At 39.4% G+C, this 15,186-nt stretch overlaps 1 protein-coding gene and 1 long non-coding RNA gene across 3 annotated transcripts; one reads left to right on the top strand and one right to left on the bottom strand.

Moving 5' to 3' along the window:
• The first annotated feature begins 2,845 nt into the window (after nt 1-2,845).
• Nucleotides 2,846-5,016, top strand: LOC138190715 (uncharacterized). Its single transcript, XR_011176794.1, has 4 exons — nt 2,846-3,183; nt 3,417-3,595; nt 3,870-4,194; nt 4,460-5,016. It is a non-coding gene; the product is annotated as an uncharacterized lncRNA (long non-coding RNA).
• Nucleotides 5,017-7,940: 2,924 nt separating this feature from the next.
• LOC124215125 (lysosomal acid glucosylceramidase-like) lies at nt 7,941-15,186 on the bottom strand. Of its 2 annotated transcripts, none has more exons than XM_046618127.2 (8): nt 15,063-15,186; nt 13,963-14,099; nt 10,442-10,763; nt 9,382-9,647; nt 8,848-9,279; nt 8,674-8,777; nt 8,297-8,574; nt 7,941-8,180 (listed from the first exon to the last, which is right to left on the bottom strand). In XM_046618127.2, the coding sequence occupies exons 2-8, from the start codon at nt 14,003-14,005 to the stop codon at nt 8,081-8,083; spliced, it is 1,545 nt and encodes a 514-aa protein (XP_046474083.1). In that variant the 5' UTR covers nt 14,006-14,099; nt 15,063-15,186; the 3' UTR covers nt 7,941-8,080. The 2 variants fall into 2 exon arrangements, with proteins under 2 accessions (XP_046474083.1, XP_046474085.1); XM_046618129.2 differs by having other exon boundaries at nt 8,674-8,753; nt 15,063-15,185.

Below are 15,186 nucleotides of genomic sequence, written 5' to 3'. Positions count from 1 at the left end.
GTAAAATGAACAGAGAAAAAAGTGCGCCGGTATTTTTTTGCCAGTTCAGAAAAATTTGTTACATCAGTTATAAATTATCGCATTTTACTGTAAAAATAACGGACGGGAAACTTTGCAAATTAATATTTGGGGTCCCCTTACTGTGGAGAGGTGTGCAAAAACGCGTTTTGAAGATAATGAGAGACACATCTCGAAAGAAATTTGCAATTTCTGAAAAATGTAGTTTTGTTATTCTTATGAGTGTTTCAAATTTTGCAGAATGCGTCTTTCGTCATCTTCGAAACACGTTTTTAAACATATTTTTACGTCAGGGGGGACCCGAGATAATAATTCTTAACGCCACACGCGCGCCACTTTTGCAGCAAAATGCAATAATTCGTGGTGAGCGTACAAATTTTTTTTTTTTGATATACGATGAAACGCGATTCCACCTCTTTACATACATTTCACGTAAGAAAAGTTTCAATTGACTCAAAAAATGGAAGTTCATTTCTCGCCAATTTCAGGTGAAATTGCCCATTTATAGTTTCGTGCAATTCTGTATCTCATTATCTGTCAAATTAAGTTAATGCAAATTCAGAACAACGCGTATCGTTTCATTTCGAATTTTTAACCTCACTTTTCAAAGACGTCTTCTTTTTCTAATGCTGCAGGTTGAAAAAAATCGTTATTGTTGTACGACCATATTTTTCCTCTGCGCTAACGGTACCCGCGATACGAACAACATTGTTCGTCACAGTTAGTGGACAGTACGCAATCAAGGTCGAAGGATAGAACAATTGGTCGAAAATGAATTCGAACGAACGAAAGAAAAAAAGGAGCGCGGTACAAGGTGGGGGAATTATTTTAGGTTCAGCCCTTGGTGGGATGCAGAGGGCGCAGTTTCGTTCTTGATACAATATCAAACTTTTCGAAAAATCGTCATTCTCCTGTGTTTAGTATCACTTGACCTGTAATAATTACGTACACAAATACCAGGCACAAAATCCATGTAAACTTGTGCTATCAAAATTGTAAAATCCTTATAGCTTCTCCCAAGAATACAAAAGCAAACTGTGACGGATTTTATATTGTAACGTTCTTAGACGTTCCGGAAATAAATATGGATCCGTGAGTTTGATTATCAAGCCAAAATCGCAGGCGTAAATAAAATTTCGTGAAAAAGCTTTAATTGCAAGATATGTGTTTTTCGTTTTAAGTCTGAAACAAGACAGTTTTTACAATAATGTTGGTTGACGCAGCAACCTTATTCTTTTGAAAGACATAAGAGGTTTATAAACGTCTTTTATCTATGATGACTACTAGATCATTAAAGAGGGGGCAAAACGGGCGATTTCACCCTTTGTAACACTACTCCCCCCCTCCCCCCCGAGGAAAAGAGTCGACCCGACTCGGGAAAGATAAAACAATTATAAAAGTGATCTAGCAGTCAGTGCTCAAAGGTAAGTTGGAGCTGTGGCTCTAAAAATTTAAAGACTCCCTCTTTTACTATCTGGCATTTGCCCACAGTCTCAAGGTAAACCACAGAAAACCTTGAGCAGATAGTTGAGCGTTAAATAATTGCAAAAATTTATGTGCCTTGTTTTATAAAGGTAAGTGTTGTTGAGTGTTATATATCTTCATGAATTTGAAGTCATCAGCAACGGTCCAGATCGATGTCGAAAAGAAATCCAATCCTCTTCATGAAGGATTGTCCGAACGAAACAGGTTCGGGTGAAAACATCGAGGCGGGAACCGAAAATTCCAGGACTAAACAGGATAAAAACAGATTCCTTTTTGAAAATTCACACAGGAAACAGGGAAATAGATGGGTGACTGATCCAGGACTTTTCTAGAAACAGCACACCCTTAAGTTTTTGGGAGGACAAATGTGAGTGATGGTATAACAATTCAAATTCACTGAGTGAATTCGGGAAAATGCACGAATACAATAAATTGAATATTTGTTCAAAAGAAAAGAAGCGATCTTATCTGAATCATTTCCGTGTATTTCTTCAAAATAAGGCCACCAGTCATCTTCAGGAATCGGGAAAGGTCGGAAGGAAAAGGCTGTGTCAAATAACCTGAAAAAGTGCCCACAAAAACTGACACTTGAGGTTAATAAAATGTGAAAATCAAGCAATCGCTCATCGATCTCGAAAAATAATCGTGGCTTTATTCACATTATAAAATAAACCAAAGCCTATCCGACACGAAACTCGATTCCAAAGAAGAAGTTTCTAGAAAGAAACAAAACTCTTAGAAAAACAAAAGAGCATTTCAAAACAAGCAACTTCTTATATTGAAATCATCAGTTCGTTGTTGTTCTCCGGATGTCAAGGAAGTACAAAAATCTTTAAAAACTTGATCGGCCGTAGCTTCTGCATTAATAACCAAGACAGGAGCCGATAAATAAGAAAAGGTTTGTTTTACTAGCCAATCTTCATGAACCTCATGAACAGTTCTGAGTAGTTCCAAAGAAATGTTCGATTCCTCCTCACGAGAACGGGAACTAACTCGAGCAAAAGAAGTTTCTGGAGAAACTCGCAAATAAACAATCAAATCTACTCTGAGCTCAGACAAGCGAATGAGAAGATCGAAATTTTTCATCAATAAATGAGATTCGAAGTCGAGAAAATTACCTAACCTTCGACGAGCTTCTACGAAACAATTGCTACTGAATATCGATCTTTCCATCACCTTTACAGGTAATGAAGTCGTCCGAAGATGTGTATCTAACATAACCATCTGAGCGAAATGCTGAAAATAATAGCAATGACGATCTGGGTCCTGATACATCAAATCTAAGAGATTAATTCCAGCTACGTATCGATATTCCTCAAGAGGTTCTAAAAGTGTACAGACCTGGTGATCTGCTAAGAACCTTTTGGTGAAAGTTGTTTTTCCGCATCCGATATTCCCTTCAATAATGATCGTAAGCGGTCGAGTTTTACTCAAATGAATTCCAAAAGGCAGATTCTTCTCCCAATCGATGACCGACTGTAAAGAAGGTCAAGTCGATCACAGTCGTCAAAGGTGTACGTCTGAAGATCTAACCTCGAAGGATGTTCCTGGTCTTGAAGAGAATGTTCCAGGTTGATCTTCTTCAAATGGAGCAAGACGATCCAAGTGTACCACTTTCTGACGCGAATGAGGAGATCTTCGGATTATATAAACAACATCATTTATCCGGTTAACCACTAAGTAAGGGCCTTCCCAATTTCTTTGTAGTTTTGGACATCGTCCTTTCTGTCTTCGGGGTTGAAAGAGCCAGACAGAATCTCCAGGATTACATTTTAAATCTCTGGCTCGAATATCATGACGAGTTGTTAATTTGTCTGAAGCCATAGAAATTCTACTCCTAGCAAAGTGATGAATTTCTTCTAAACGTTGTTGTAATAGAAAGGCATAATCTGTTTGATGCTGTCTTTGCACAGGAACATGGCCTTTCTCTAAATCTGACGGAAGTCGAAGATTTCTTCCAGTAAGCATGAGGGCCGGCATCTGCTTCGTCGTCTCATGAATCGCAGATCTGTAAGATAAGAGGAAGAAAGGGATCCAGCAGTCCCAGTCTCTCTGATTCTGCTCTACGAAGGACGACAAATACTGTAGCAAGGTTCGATTCAGACACTCTATCATGCAGTCAGATTACGGATGCAAAGGAGTCGTACGAGTTTTTCTAACCCCTAAAATCTGAGTAACCTCTTTCATTAAGATTGACTCAAAATTTCGGCCTTGATCAGTATGGAGTTCTAGAGAAACTCCGTGTCTACAAATAAACTTTTCAACGAATGCCTGTGCTACAGTGAAGGCTTCTTGATTAGAGAGAGGGACCACTTCAGGCCACTTAGGAAAATAATCAGCAATAACCAGAGCATATTTATTTCCAGAATGGGTTATCGGGAGGGGTCCGAGAATGTCTATCGCTATCTTTTCAAATGGAGCTACCACGTTGTAAATTTGAAGAGAGCTTTGTCCTTTCGCTCGAGGTCCTTTCTTTGCCGTGCAGATTCGACATTTTCGGCACCATTTCTCAACGTCCGTCCGGCAACGGAGCCAAAAGTAGAAGTTGCGAATTCTGCCCAGAGTTTTATTTGAAGCGAAGTGTCTGCCTGCAGGAGAATCATGATAAAGAGCAAGAATCTCCGGAACTCGTGTCCTGGGAACCAAAAGTTGCCACCTGATTTCTTTCAAGTCTACAGATTCCCATTTTCGGTATAAAATTCCATCAATTAAAAGGATAGAGTCCCATTGAACCCAATAAATTGTCAAATCTGGCTCGGCTAAAGATATATCCTGCCGGTCCGGGCGAGTTTCCGCTTCCTTCCAAGACTTCACTTGAGTCAAAGTGTCGTCCTCTTGTTGTGATTTTCTCCATTTCTCCAGATTATTTTCGAGAGAAATATTCCGTATTAAAAGCGAGGGGTCTCGGTTTTCCTCTAATCGTGCACATTGTTTACACTCTGGCATTTCTTCGCAGGGTCTTCGAGAGAGAGCATCGGCGTTTCCATGATGAATTCCTGCTCGATGACGAATGTCAAAATCGTACTGTCCAAGCCTTTCTAACCATCTAGCTACCTGACCTTCGGGAAATTTGAACGAAAATAACCACTTGAGAGAAGCATGATCTGTTCGTATCAAAAATCTCCTACCGTACAGATAATGATAAAAATGTACTACGGTCTTAACAACAGCTAAAAGTTCTCTACGAGTGACACAATAATTCCTCTCAGTTTTACTCAAAACTCTGCTGAAATAACTTATCACTCTCTCCTGACCTACCTGAATTTGTGACAGAACCCTACCTATTCCTGAAAGAGAGGCATCCGTATCTAAAATAAACGGAAGTTCGACTTCTGGATAAGCTAAAATCGGCGAAGAAATAAGATTTTCTTTTAATTTCTTGAAAGCTTCTTCGCATTCCAGGTTTCAGTCAAAAGGAATCTTGATTCCGGTCAAATGATGGAGAGGATTAGCTATACTAGCGAAACCTTTTACAAATCTTCTGTAATACGTACAAAGGCCTAAAAAGCTTTGAATTTGTTCTTTATTCTCAGGTGTCGGCCAAGAAGAAACCTTCTCGATTTTGGATGGGTCGGTCTTCACACCTTGTGCTGAGACGATATGTCCGAGGAAACCTACTTCTTTCTGGAACAGATGGCATTTTTTCGGGCTCATTTTTAGGCCTGCTTGCTTCAGCCTAGCGAAAACTTGTCTGAGATTTTGAACTTCTTCTTCAAAGTTCTTGCCAAAAACGATTATATCGTCTAAATAAACGAGGCATATTTTGCCAGTGAGCCCTTGGAGAACAGCCTCCATCATTCGTTCAAAGGTAGCCGGGACATTACTTAAACCAAACGGCATAACCTTGAACTGCCAGAATCCTCCTAAGCCCGTAACAAAAGTTGTTTTTTCTTTATCTAGAGGATCCATTTTGACCTGCCAGTATCCGCTCTGAAGATCTATGGTGATGAACCAAGTTGCACCGGCTATCAGGACGAGTGTCTCGTCGATTCTGGGTAGAGGGTAAGAATCTTTCTTCGTTATATTGTTCAGCTTCCTGTAATCGATACAAAATCGTTTGGATCCGTCCTTTTTGTTAACAAGGACGATTGGTGAGGCCCAGGGACTAGACGATGGTTCAATCACATGGTTCATTAGCATGTCTTCCACAAGCTTCTTCACCTCTTCTCGGGCGTTGAGAGCGAGTCTTCGAGGAGCTTGTTTTATTTGTGAACTCTCTCCGACGTAGATCTTATGCTTGACGGAAGTACATCCGCCCTTATCACCACCATCTTTGGCAAAAGAATCTACAAATTCTAGCAAAAGAGATTAAAACGATTCTAACTGAGCTGGATTCAACGAAATCGAAGATTTCTCAACAAGGCTCTGTAAATGTGAAGGAAAGTGTTGTTGAAAATCATCCTCTGAAAGTTCTATTTCCCGAATTCTAGGACAAGTCCAATAAATTTCATTCCTATTCGTACAAAGAGTTATTTCGCGATTGTTTGAAGCTAGTGAATTTCTTTTGGTCGAGATAACACAGTTATGTGCTGTAAGAAAGTCTATTCCCAAAATACCTTCATACTCTATATCTGCTATAAAAACCTTATGTGGAGAGTCGATACGCCCAAAAAGGTTAATTTGGACAGTAACCTGTCTTAAAACCGGGGTCGTCTCTCCACTCGCTGTTCGCAGGGATAAAGAGGGAACAATCTGGTCATCGGATTTAAAGAGATCCGATCGAAGTACGGTTACTTCCGCGCTGGTGTCTATTACCCAAAGACAATCGACGCCATTTACAGTACCGCGCGCGTAAAGACCAGACTGTCGTAGACTTGTAATCAAAAACTGTTCTCTAAGAGGGCTTTCACTTTTAACAATCTGCGATGATTTTCGCCTGGACAAATCATCCGAAATTAGTTTTTTGGACGAGTTTCTGTTGAAGAGCTCGACTGAGGATTTGCTTCCCTAATTTCTATATGTTTCTTACCCCGATTATAGGAGTTCAGATTCGAACTTTGCATCGGCTCCCCATTAATTTTCTTAATCAGAAAACAATGGTTGGCGTCATGTCCAATTTTTTTAGAAAATATACAAGTTAAGCCGGTTTGATTTGTCATGACCGCGTTTTTAATTTCACGTTTGTTTTTCTGGTCTTGAAAAGAACCACGATTTCTTTGTTTAAAATTATTATGACTATGTTTATTTCTGTAATTTTGAGGCTTTGTCTTTTCCAAGTGCTCTAATCTTCGTCTTTCTGAGGTATTTTTGGACACCTCAATCTGACGAAGCTTGTTTGTCCCAAAATAATTCTTTCGCATATTCTCCACCTCAAGGGCTTTGGCCGTTGCCTCTCGCAGAGAAATGAGACCCGATGTCCCAATGGCCATTTTGATTTCCGGATCACTAATTGCGATTAAAAAAGCTTGGGCCGCTAATAAGTTACGAGACGGCTCGTGGTCTGGCAAAGCTACACGAGAAAGCCGTTCAATATCCTGGCTAAGTGATGCGAGGTCTTCGTCTCGTCCTTGTCTTCTGGTCTGTTATTGAGCTGTGTATAATTTTGTCGGATGGTCATTTCCGTATCTTAACTCAAGCGCGGAGCTAAGTTTTTGATAATGGGAAATTTCTTCCTCGGACAATGCTGTTAAAACATTCAAAGCTGGCGTCCGAAGACAAGAGGCAAGGCTGTAGGCCCTCATGGCAGGGTCCCACTGAGTATGTTTTGCTATTGTGCTAAATTGACGCTCATACTCTGCCCATGGAATTTTTCCATAAAAAATTGGCGGTTTTAAAGGACAAAAGGGTTTCTCGTTAATTTGAGAGGCAACCCCAGGAAATCTCGAATTATTTAATTGACTTGAATGAGAATATCGAGGCTGAACCTGAGATAGAGGCTCGGAAAAACCAACCTCATTATCTACTTTTGCTCTACAAATTGGGGATTCATCTACCCTCCTAATAAAAGGCACAGACCTTGAGTCACGAACATCCTGGGATCGTCCTGGATGTTGGACCTCCAGAACAGCGGGAGATTTACTCAGAATTTTGAGGGTGTAACGGCAACACTGACTTCAGATTCGGATTCAGCGCGTCAAATTACATAGAGATAGGTAGGTCCGGTCAAAAGTACAGACCACTTTTTTGTTGTGGGCCGGTGTTATTTTTAGCTTGACGTCAGGAAATTCGTCTAATGCAGAACGGCATGCTTCGTGAGATACATTTCCATTCATTAGTCACCAATATGCAATGCAACGTCCATGAGACATAAGATTAAAGAGCATCAAAATATATTACGTTATCGTAACGGCAAGATTAGCGTATGATTGCAGTGATTTTTTTTGTCCGGCTTGTTTTAGTTATTTTCAGATAACCGTAACTTTGCTCGCTGCTTGAAGATGGAACTTATTTTAATCGAAGGTTTAAGGAAACAGAATGAAATTTAAGAACTCATCGTAAAAAATGTTCAACAATGTTTTAATATACCTGAAACCCTCTGCTATTGTACCGAATACTGCTATTTCTCATTTTTGCCCCCATTCAAATCGTTAAGAGTGACGCAATTGTTTAGAAGTGACCAATCGATTACAGTGTGTTGTTACTTATACATAATGGTGTGAATGGATTTCGGTGGTAGCTGTAAGTCGATGATTCCTCTTTCTTGGTCACGGATAACTGCATGCTGATTTTCAGTGAGTCTAAAACGAAAAATGAGTTCTATTGCCAAAACAGGACGTTTAGGAAATATTACGTATACAATTTATTTTAAGCTGAATACCGATTAAAATCCGATCATAATATATCTTGAACTCACGTATTGTACAGAACTATAACAATTTTATTGTCCGGAGTCTTGAAGGCGACAGCAATTGTAGAGCTTCCCTCCTGACTGAGCTTCAATCTGACAGAACCTCGTGGAATGAATTTACTGAAGTGGGCTAAGCCGTAGAACATTGGTTGTTTGTAAAACTCGTCATTCTCAGCATTCACGATGATTGCGGAATCAACAAAGTTGCTACTCCAATTGGGACCACCATGATGGTTAAGAGCTAAATTCCAGTCCACCCAGCCGGTAACCCAATGTTGCAGATTCTTTAAGTTCAACGAATCCATGACAAGCGAGTTGCCGCCATTTCATTCACAACAGAATGCTTCCTTTTCGCCACGCGTGTTTACGGATATTATACTCACGTCCATGATATCCGTAATGTACATTTCCCCTCGTTCCCAGGATCCTAAGGGGACTTTGTCAAATTGCCATGGCTTATCTCCTGTACGAATAGACGGTGTTTCGACTAACGGATTGTTAGAAAAGACCGTTAATATCTAGCATGCAATATGTAGATTGAAAATGACATGACTCACCAACCGAGGCCTCGGTCATGATTAGAAACTTCTCAGGAAAATGATAATGGGTTCGATCGATCACCCAAGAAGGTACAATACTATCCCAGTACCAATGGAATGCAATACCGGCCGTATAGTTTTTTGCCACCTTGTTGCTAAACATATCAGAGACGTACCAGGGCAGGCCGAATTTCTGGTCGTCGAAAGCCAAAATTATGGTATCTTTGTGCTCGGATTTGCTCATGGTAGGGCCGAGGTTTTCCGCCACCCATTTGCCCATGCCACTCGGTGTCCACCCCATGCTGTTAATACTAGACTCTGGTATGATACCGAGAGACGGTTCATTGCCTGTCGTCATCGCCCACATTTTGAGTCCATAGCTTTTGTACTCATCCATAAATTTCACAGTGTACTCAGCGTACACCTGGTAGTACTCTTCAAGGAGAAACCCTGCGGGATACAGTTACTAAGTACATACTTGAGTTATAATGCACAGTATCCATCGATACATCGTTTACCCTGAACTGGCAATACTGCAATATGCGTACTCACCGAAACCCGTGTAATCATTATTTGTCTTCATCCAAGGCGGAGCAGTCCACGCAGATGCGAAGAATCTTAGATCGCGATTCATTCTAAGAGCCTCTTGCATCAGTGGAATTTTGTACTTGATATCTTCCTCTGCCAGGCTGAAGTTGTGAAGTTGCGTATCAGCACTCTGGGTGTCGTCGTAAGTATATACTCGTGTGGAGAAGTCGGACCCACCAATGGGCACACGACCTAGGTTGTATCTACTACCTTCCTCGCCAAAGTACGATCTGAAAATTGCGGGATTTTTTCAAGCTACTCAACTGGTGCCCGTTTAGACGCAAAACACAATGGCAGATGTTAATGACTCGTTTCAAGAGTCTTTATACGGAAGCTTCGAGATTGATTTCGTGGAAAGTAAGGTTATCATGAACTGGGATGAGCACAGAAGAATTTAGATGGAATATTCTTTGCGATGATCTACCAACGAATCCAGCCGACACAGATATCCTTTCGTTAAAAATCTCGTTAGTAGGTCACAAGTTTCGCGAGCTTGTTCTTCTTCCTGAATTCGAGAGAGTTGCTGGGAAACCGGTCCACGAGAGTTTAACTTACAACAAAATGCGTGCTACTCGTTAATTTCCATCTGACATATTGCATTATCCGAATATTGAATAACGAATACATGTCTTCTAAAGAACCCGCAGTTATTGAATATTTGAGGCTGGAAACCTGTCAACCATATAATCACCTAAACAATTTATATCGCAAACGTTAATTGTTCAATATCCAATAAAATCATATGCCTTGAGATCGGTTTCGTCTAAATTCACATTCAAGCAAAATCAGACTTTCGAGATCGGAATTTTCCTCAAGATTCTCATGTCGTCTGAATATTCCTGAGTATATTAACTTTTGTCAATAATACGATGATTTCAAAGACAAAAGTTTTCAAATAAAATGTATCGCCTAATGGTTACACGATCTGCCATTGTAGAAGTATATCAATGAAAAGGGCAAGAGTCAAGGTAACATAATTATCACTAACGTCCGGTAACTGTCGTGTTTCAAGTACAAGAATTACCTAAGTATATAGTCCGCTGTAGCATTGCTCAATAATTTTATGTTGATGCCGGCCGCGTCGGTAAAAGCACCTCCAAATCCGTGAATACTTTGAAAAGTAGTGTTAAGATCCAGCTGAAGAGTGACGTCAGCGGTTGCCGATTCGTTGGTGAAAGCACCCTCCGTTGGATCCAATCTCAAGCCGTCTCGGCTCGAGACGTATCGCACGAACGAACCGATATCCGGAATTTCGAGCTCTGGTGTACTGTCGCAGTAAGTAGCGTTGCACACGCACACTGTTCCCCCATTTCCGAAATCTCGAGGCACGCAGGGAAGAGATTCCGCTGCGAATACGGAAGATTTGAATGGTTAACGTCAGTCCATTAGTTCGGTAGAATGAGCATCAGCCTCTTCATAAAGATCCTAAGGGGTGCGGGTAACAAATCGGAATGGTCAGAATTCCGAACATGAATATATCGAAAACTCACAACCGCGAAGGAACAAAGTGGTGAATCTTCAGTAAGCCAGGAATAATGAAAATAGAATATGAAGGTATCGAAATTTGAAGTTATAGAATTTAGAATACCAAACTGACAAAAATTCCGAAAGGCCATTAGCAGATTGAGGCAAATGCGATTTCTCGCAAACACAAACAAATCACCTTCGGATGGATAACAAAGTAGAATTTTCATTTATTCGAATTCATAAATGCGGAGGATCAAGAATCAGAACGGTTAGAACTCCGAGTAGTAATCTCATAGAAGGCTCGGAATATAGAATTGCGGTATGTCAGAATCGTTAGAATGAAGAATCGCAATATATCAGAAGAATCAATAACTCACATCATATTAGAAGCCCAGAAATATAAGTTTATGATACCAAAAATCGTAATCAATATTTTAATGAGACAAAAAAAAGATAGAAAATAAAAAGAGGCACATCGTTGGCCAGACTCTAAAGGTCTAACCCACCAGCTTCAACAACTCAAGGTTGTCCATTTGCATCGCGTTTTTTCCTCTTCATTAAGAATAACTATTGAATAAAGAATTTGTTTGATTCTGTATATAAGACATTTTACAAGTCAAAATAGGTTAGTTGGATAGACACGGAATGTGAAATTCTGGTGGTAAGCCATCTATACGGTTACTTTCGGCGTACCAATCTTTCCGATTTGTACCATTCTGAATAATGAGCCTTCCGCATTCTGGATATCAGTTTTCTGCCGTTTCTAGATGATAAAATTCTGACGTTCATTTTTATAATATTTGGACATTCGAGAATATGAAACTCACTACAGATTCAGTCTCTGGAATATTGACTCTAAACATTATTAAATTCTGCATCTCTTTATTCTTGGATTAACGTTTTCTGGAGTGAGTTCGGATAATAGAGCCCTCTACTGAGTACAGTTTAGGTAAACTGCAGCTTTTTGTGGGCACTATTCGGGACTGAACTTTCTGATAGTATTTGTTCACTCATATTTATCATTCGAGTTTGTTAAATTCGGATTTCTGGCCATTCCGATTTTCCGTTTTTCTGATTTCTCACCCCCACTCATCCTGAGGTGGAGCTGAAAGTAACGTATCGGTTTAAATTATGGACAACCAGTGTATTTTGACGAACAATGAGTTTCTTTTCTCTTCTGGAGATAAAGTTCAGAGCGCAATGTTAAAGCACTGATCAATGACGGTGAAAATATTACTCGATAACAGAATCCGATTGTCATTGTCGTGTATAAAAAATTATACACTGCATTTCTTTTTTATTGACGCTTGCCGCAAGATTAATGGTACAATATTGACTGCGTAATACGCAAACAATGTCAAAATGTTATGAAATTTTTCCCAGGTTGTTATAAATAATCATATCGTATTGTGTGAGGGATCGTTATGTGTGAGCCTCAATGTGGTGACATATTAGTGTGTATTGTATAACACAATCGATTATGTAATACGAAAACGTATGATTATGGATGACTACATCCAACGTAATCATACACGTACAATTTTATACAGGAGCATGAATTATCGTGTCATGCTCAAATACGTACTCATTTATTTTACGGTAACTAACGAATCCCTCTGCATAGAAAGTGATCTGTTTCCAATAGCAACAGTGCCTTCAAGCTGCATGGTGATGGCAATAATGTAGCGAAGACTATGATAACAATACTACTATTATTATCAGTAAAGTGCTATGTACGAGCAACCACGTACGTGAAGTTCCCGTTTAGGTGATAAGAAACTTTTCGTCAAAGTCAACAAACATAACCACAAACTTCATTTAAGTGGGATAAGTTTCTGTTTTATGAAAAGGTAGAAATATTGTTCCTTGATCGACGTAATTTGTCGAGTTTTGCGTCTAGAAGACAATGAAAATGAACGGAATTAGAGTCAAGACGATCCCTGAAGGAAATTGTGTATTCAGATAATTTCTATTCAGTGCATAAGACAGACGCGGAAAAGATACAGAAGATCGGAAATTTTTACAGACGTAATTTATCGAATTTGAAGATTACATAACAGGCGATGAAGCAAGTAACTCATCAATAGGATCCCATGAATATTTTGGGTGTCACATGAGAAAAAATGGTACGTACGCCAGTGATGTAGTACCAACCAAAGCTGCATTGTATTTCAAGATGAATATATCATTGTATCGTCAGAGATTAGCAGTGATCAAAGTACATGGATCAGAATATTATAAATAAATAAAACTGTCCCTCAAAAGAAAAATTTAATATAAGTAAATCGTTATTAAAAGTATATGTACGCGACATATATTTCTATTTAAGTGAAAATACATTGTGAAGCTGAATAAAAAGCCGCACGATGTAGATCCACCTCAAAACTCCTGACGTTCAGGACATCCACTTCGTTCTTGTAGATAACTAAAAAAACCAAGTCATCCGCTTTAAACGTTTTCAACGACAAGGTCTGCTGGTTGAAAAATTTTGATGTCCATATCCGTCCATCATGCGGCATATCATGAGTTGCAACACTTGCAACAGAATAAAATGCAAAGCCCCAAGTGATTTCAACAAATTTGTTCTTTTTCGTAGCATTGAAGAGGGATAATAGTAGTGAATATATTTCGCACTTATTATAAGAGAAGAATTAAGAAAATCGGTTTGTTATAGCATGGGCACGGTCAATTTTATTTACTCCTTTCACTACAACAAAAAAAAAAATCTATTATTTGCAATGCGTACTAAGAAAACATTCATTGTACGAACTAGAAGTTTTAATCGTGCAAAATCGATAAAAAACTCAACTTTTCACTGATACTGATTTTGAATAATAAACAGACTTTGATCAGTATTCATTTCTGAACTTTTGAAAAGCTTACAAAGTTATATTCAACTACGTAATGCAAAAATGTGTTCTATTATCGCAATTTAGTATGGATACATACTTGGTTTCTCTATTAGACATGTTCGATTTAAACGTCACAAGTATAAAGTATTAATTCGAATGAATACTTTTTCAATGACAGAGCATTGCATTTGTCGAAATGACTTAAACATATTCAAGTTAAAAATACCTGCACATATCCACAATATCAGCAGGAGGTAGAATCGTTGCATAATGCAATCTCCAAGTTTCAATCCTCGCTCTGGCTTGATTCTATTTCATTTTCAGCGATGACCCAAGAGCAGAAGTTCCAAATACGTGCTTCCTCTGCGAACGTATGAATGAGCATAAATTTGCACGGCTCACATCAAGTTGTCACTATGAATAAATAATACGGATCAAACAGGCATCTCAGCGATCGCTTAACGACTTTCTTATCAAAGTCAATTCGCCGTTTGTCAGCGTCAGTGGAGGCGAAAGAAATGTCAACAGAAATTCGGCTTCGGACACATGTTTCACAGCAAACCTTGCAGCCAAACAAACTGGTCCGTCCAAACCGCACGACGGTAGCAAGTCGACTGTTTATCGGCTTGCTCGATAATCACTGCTGTCCAGCTGTGGCGATTCTCTCCCATGATAATTCTATGGCTGGACGGAACCGTGCTAGTTATTCACGAGCCAACAGTCATCACTCTCCTTAAGTGATAATCCCGAATTTCAGGAGAAGATAAAACGTTTGCACAGAATCTCCGCGGTTCGTCACGCGAGAATACGCAAATTCCCACGTGACTGCACCAGTGGCGCAGTTTCATAAAAATTTCTGCCGAATTATTCTGAATCACGGACCACCGCGTTTATACTGGCTTTTCTGCTTTCAAAGAGATTAATAATGACGAACACTGATCTCGAAGTTTGCAACCACACGACATCAAACAGGTCCAAGTCCTCATGAAGTAAACCTACGTGGGCTTCGTCGTGAGTATTAAATGTGACAGTACAAGAGGAGGATAAATGTTGATGTTCTCTGCTAGACATACATGCCATGAATATGAAATGTGATAGAAAGTATGTTGTGACTAACTTTTACAATGCAAAAAGTATAATAAAACGTCAAACTCATGACGTACACTCGTTATAAGAAGTGAAATCACTCTCCGGTAGAATTAGTAGCGGGTTCCGAATTTTTGCACAAGACACACAATTTTTGCATATCAAGTGATTAGGCTCTTTATTTTAACTGAATAAATGCGACTTCAGATTATTTCACAGTAGTAAATTGCAAATACTGACCTTACAATTCACGATCGTGTCCGCGTTTACGAAAAATGCGACACTTCATACTATTTATGTAGACAGTAATTGGGCATATTTGCAAAATACAAGGTCGAATAACTCATTGTGTTTTATGCAGGTA

The sequence above is a fragment of the Neodiprion pinetum genome, chromosome 3 (genome assembly GCF_021155775.2).
Source record: "Neodiprion pinetum isolate iyNeoPine1 chromosome 3, iyNeoPine1.2, whole genome shotgun sequence".
Classification (NCBI taxonomy): Eukaryota; Metazoa; Arthropoda; class Insecta; order Hymenoptera; family Diprionidae; genus Neodiprion; species Neodiprion pinetum.
This window is presented reverse-complemented; position numbering and strand designations above follow the sequence as displayed.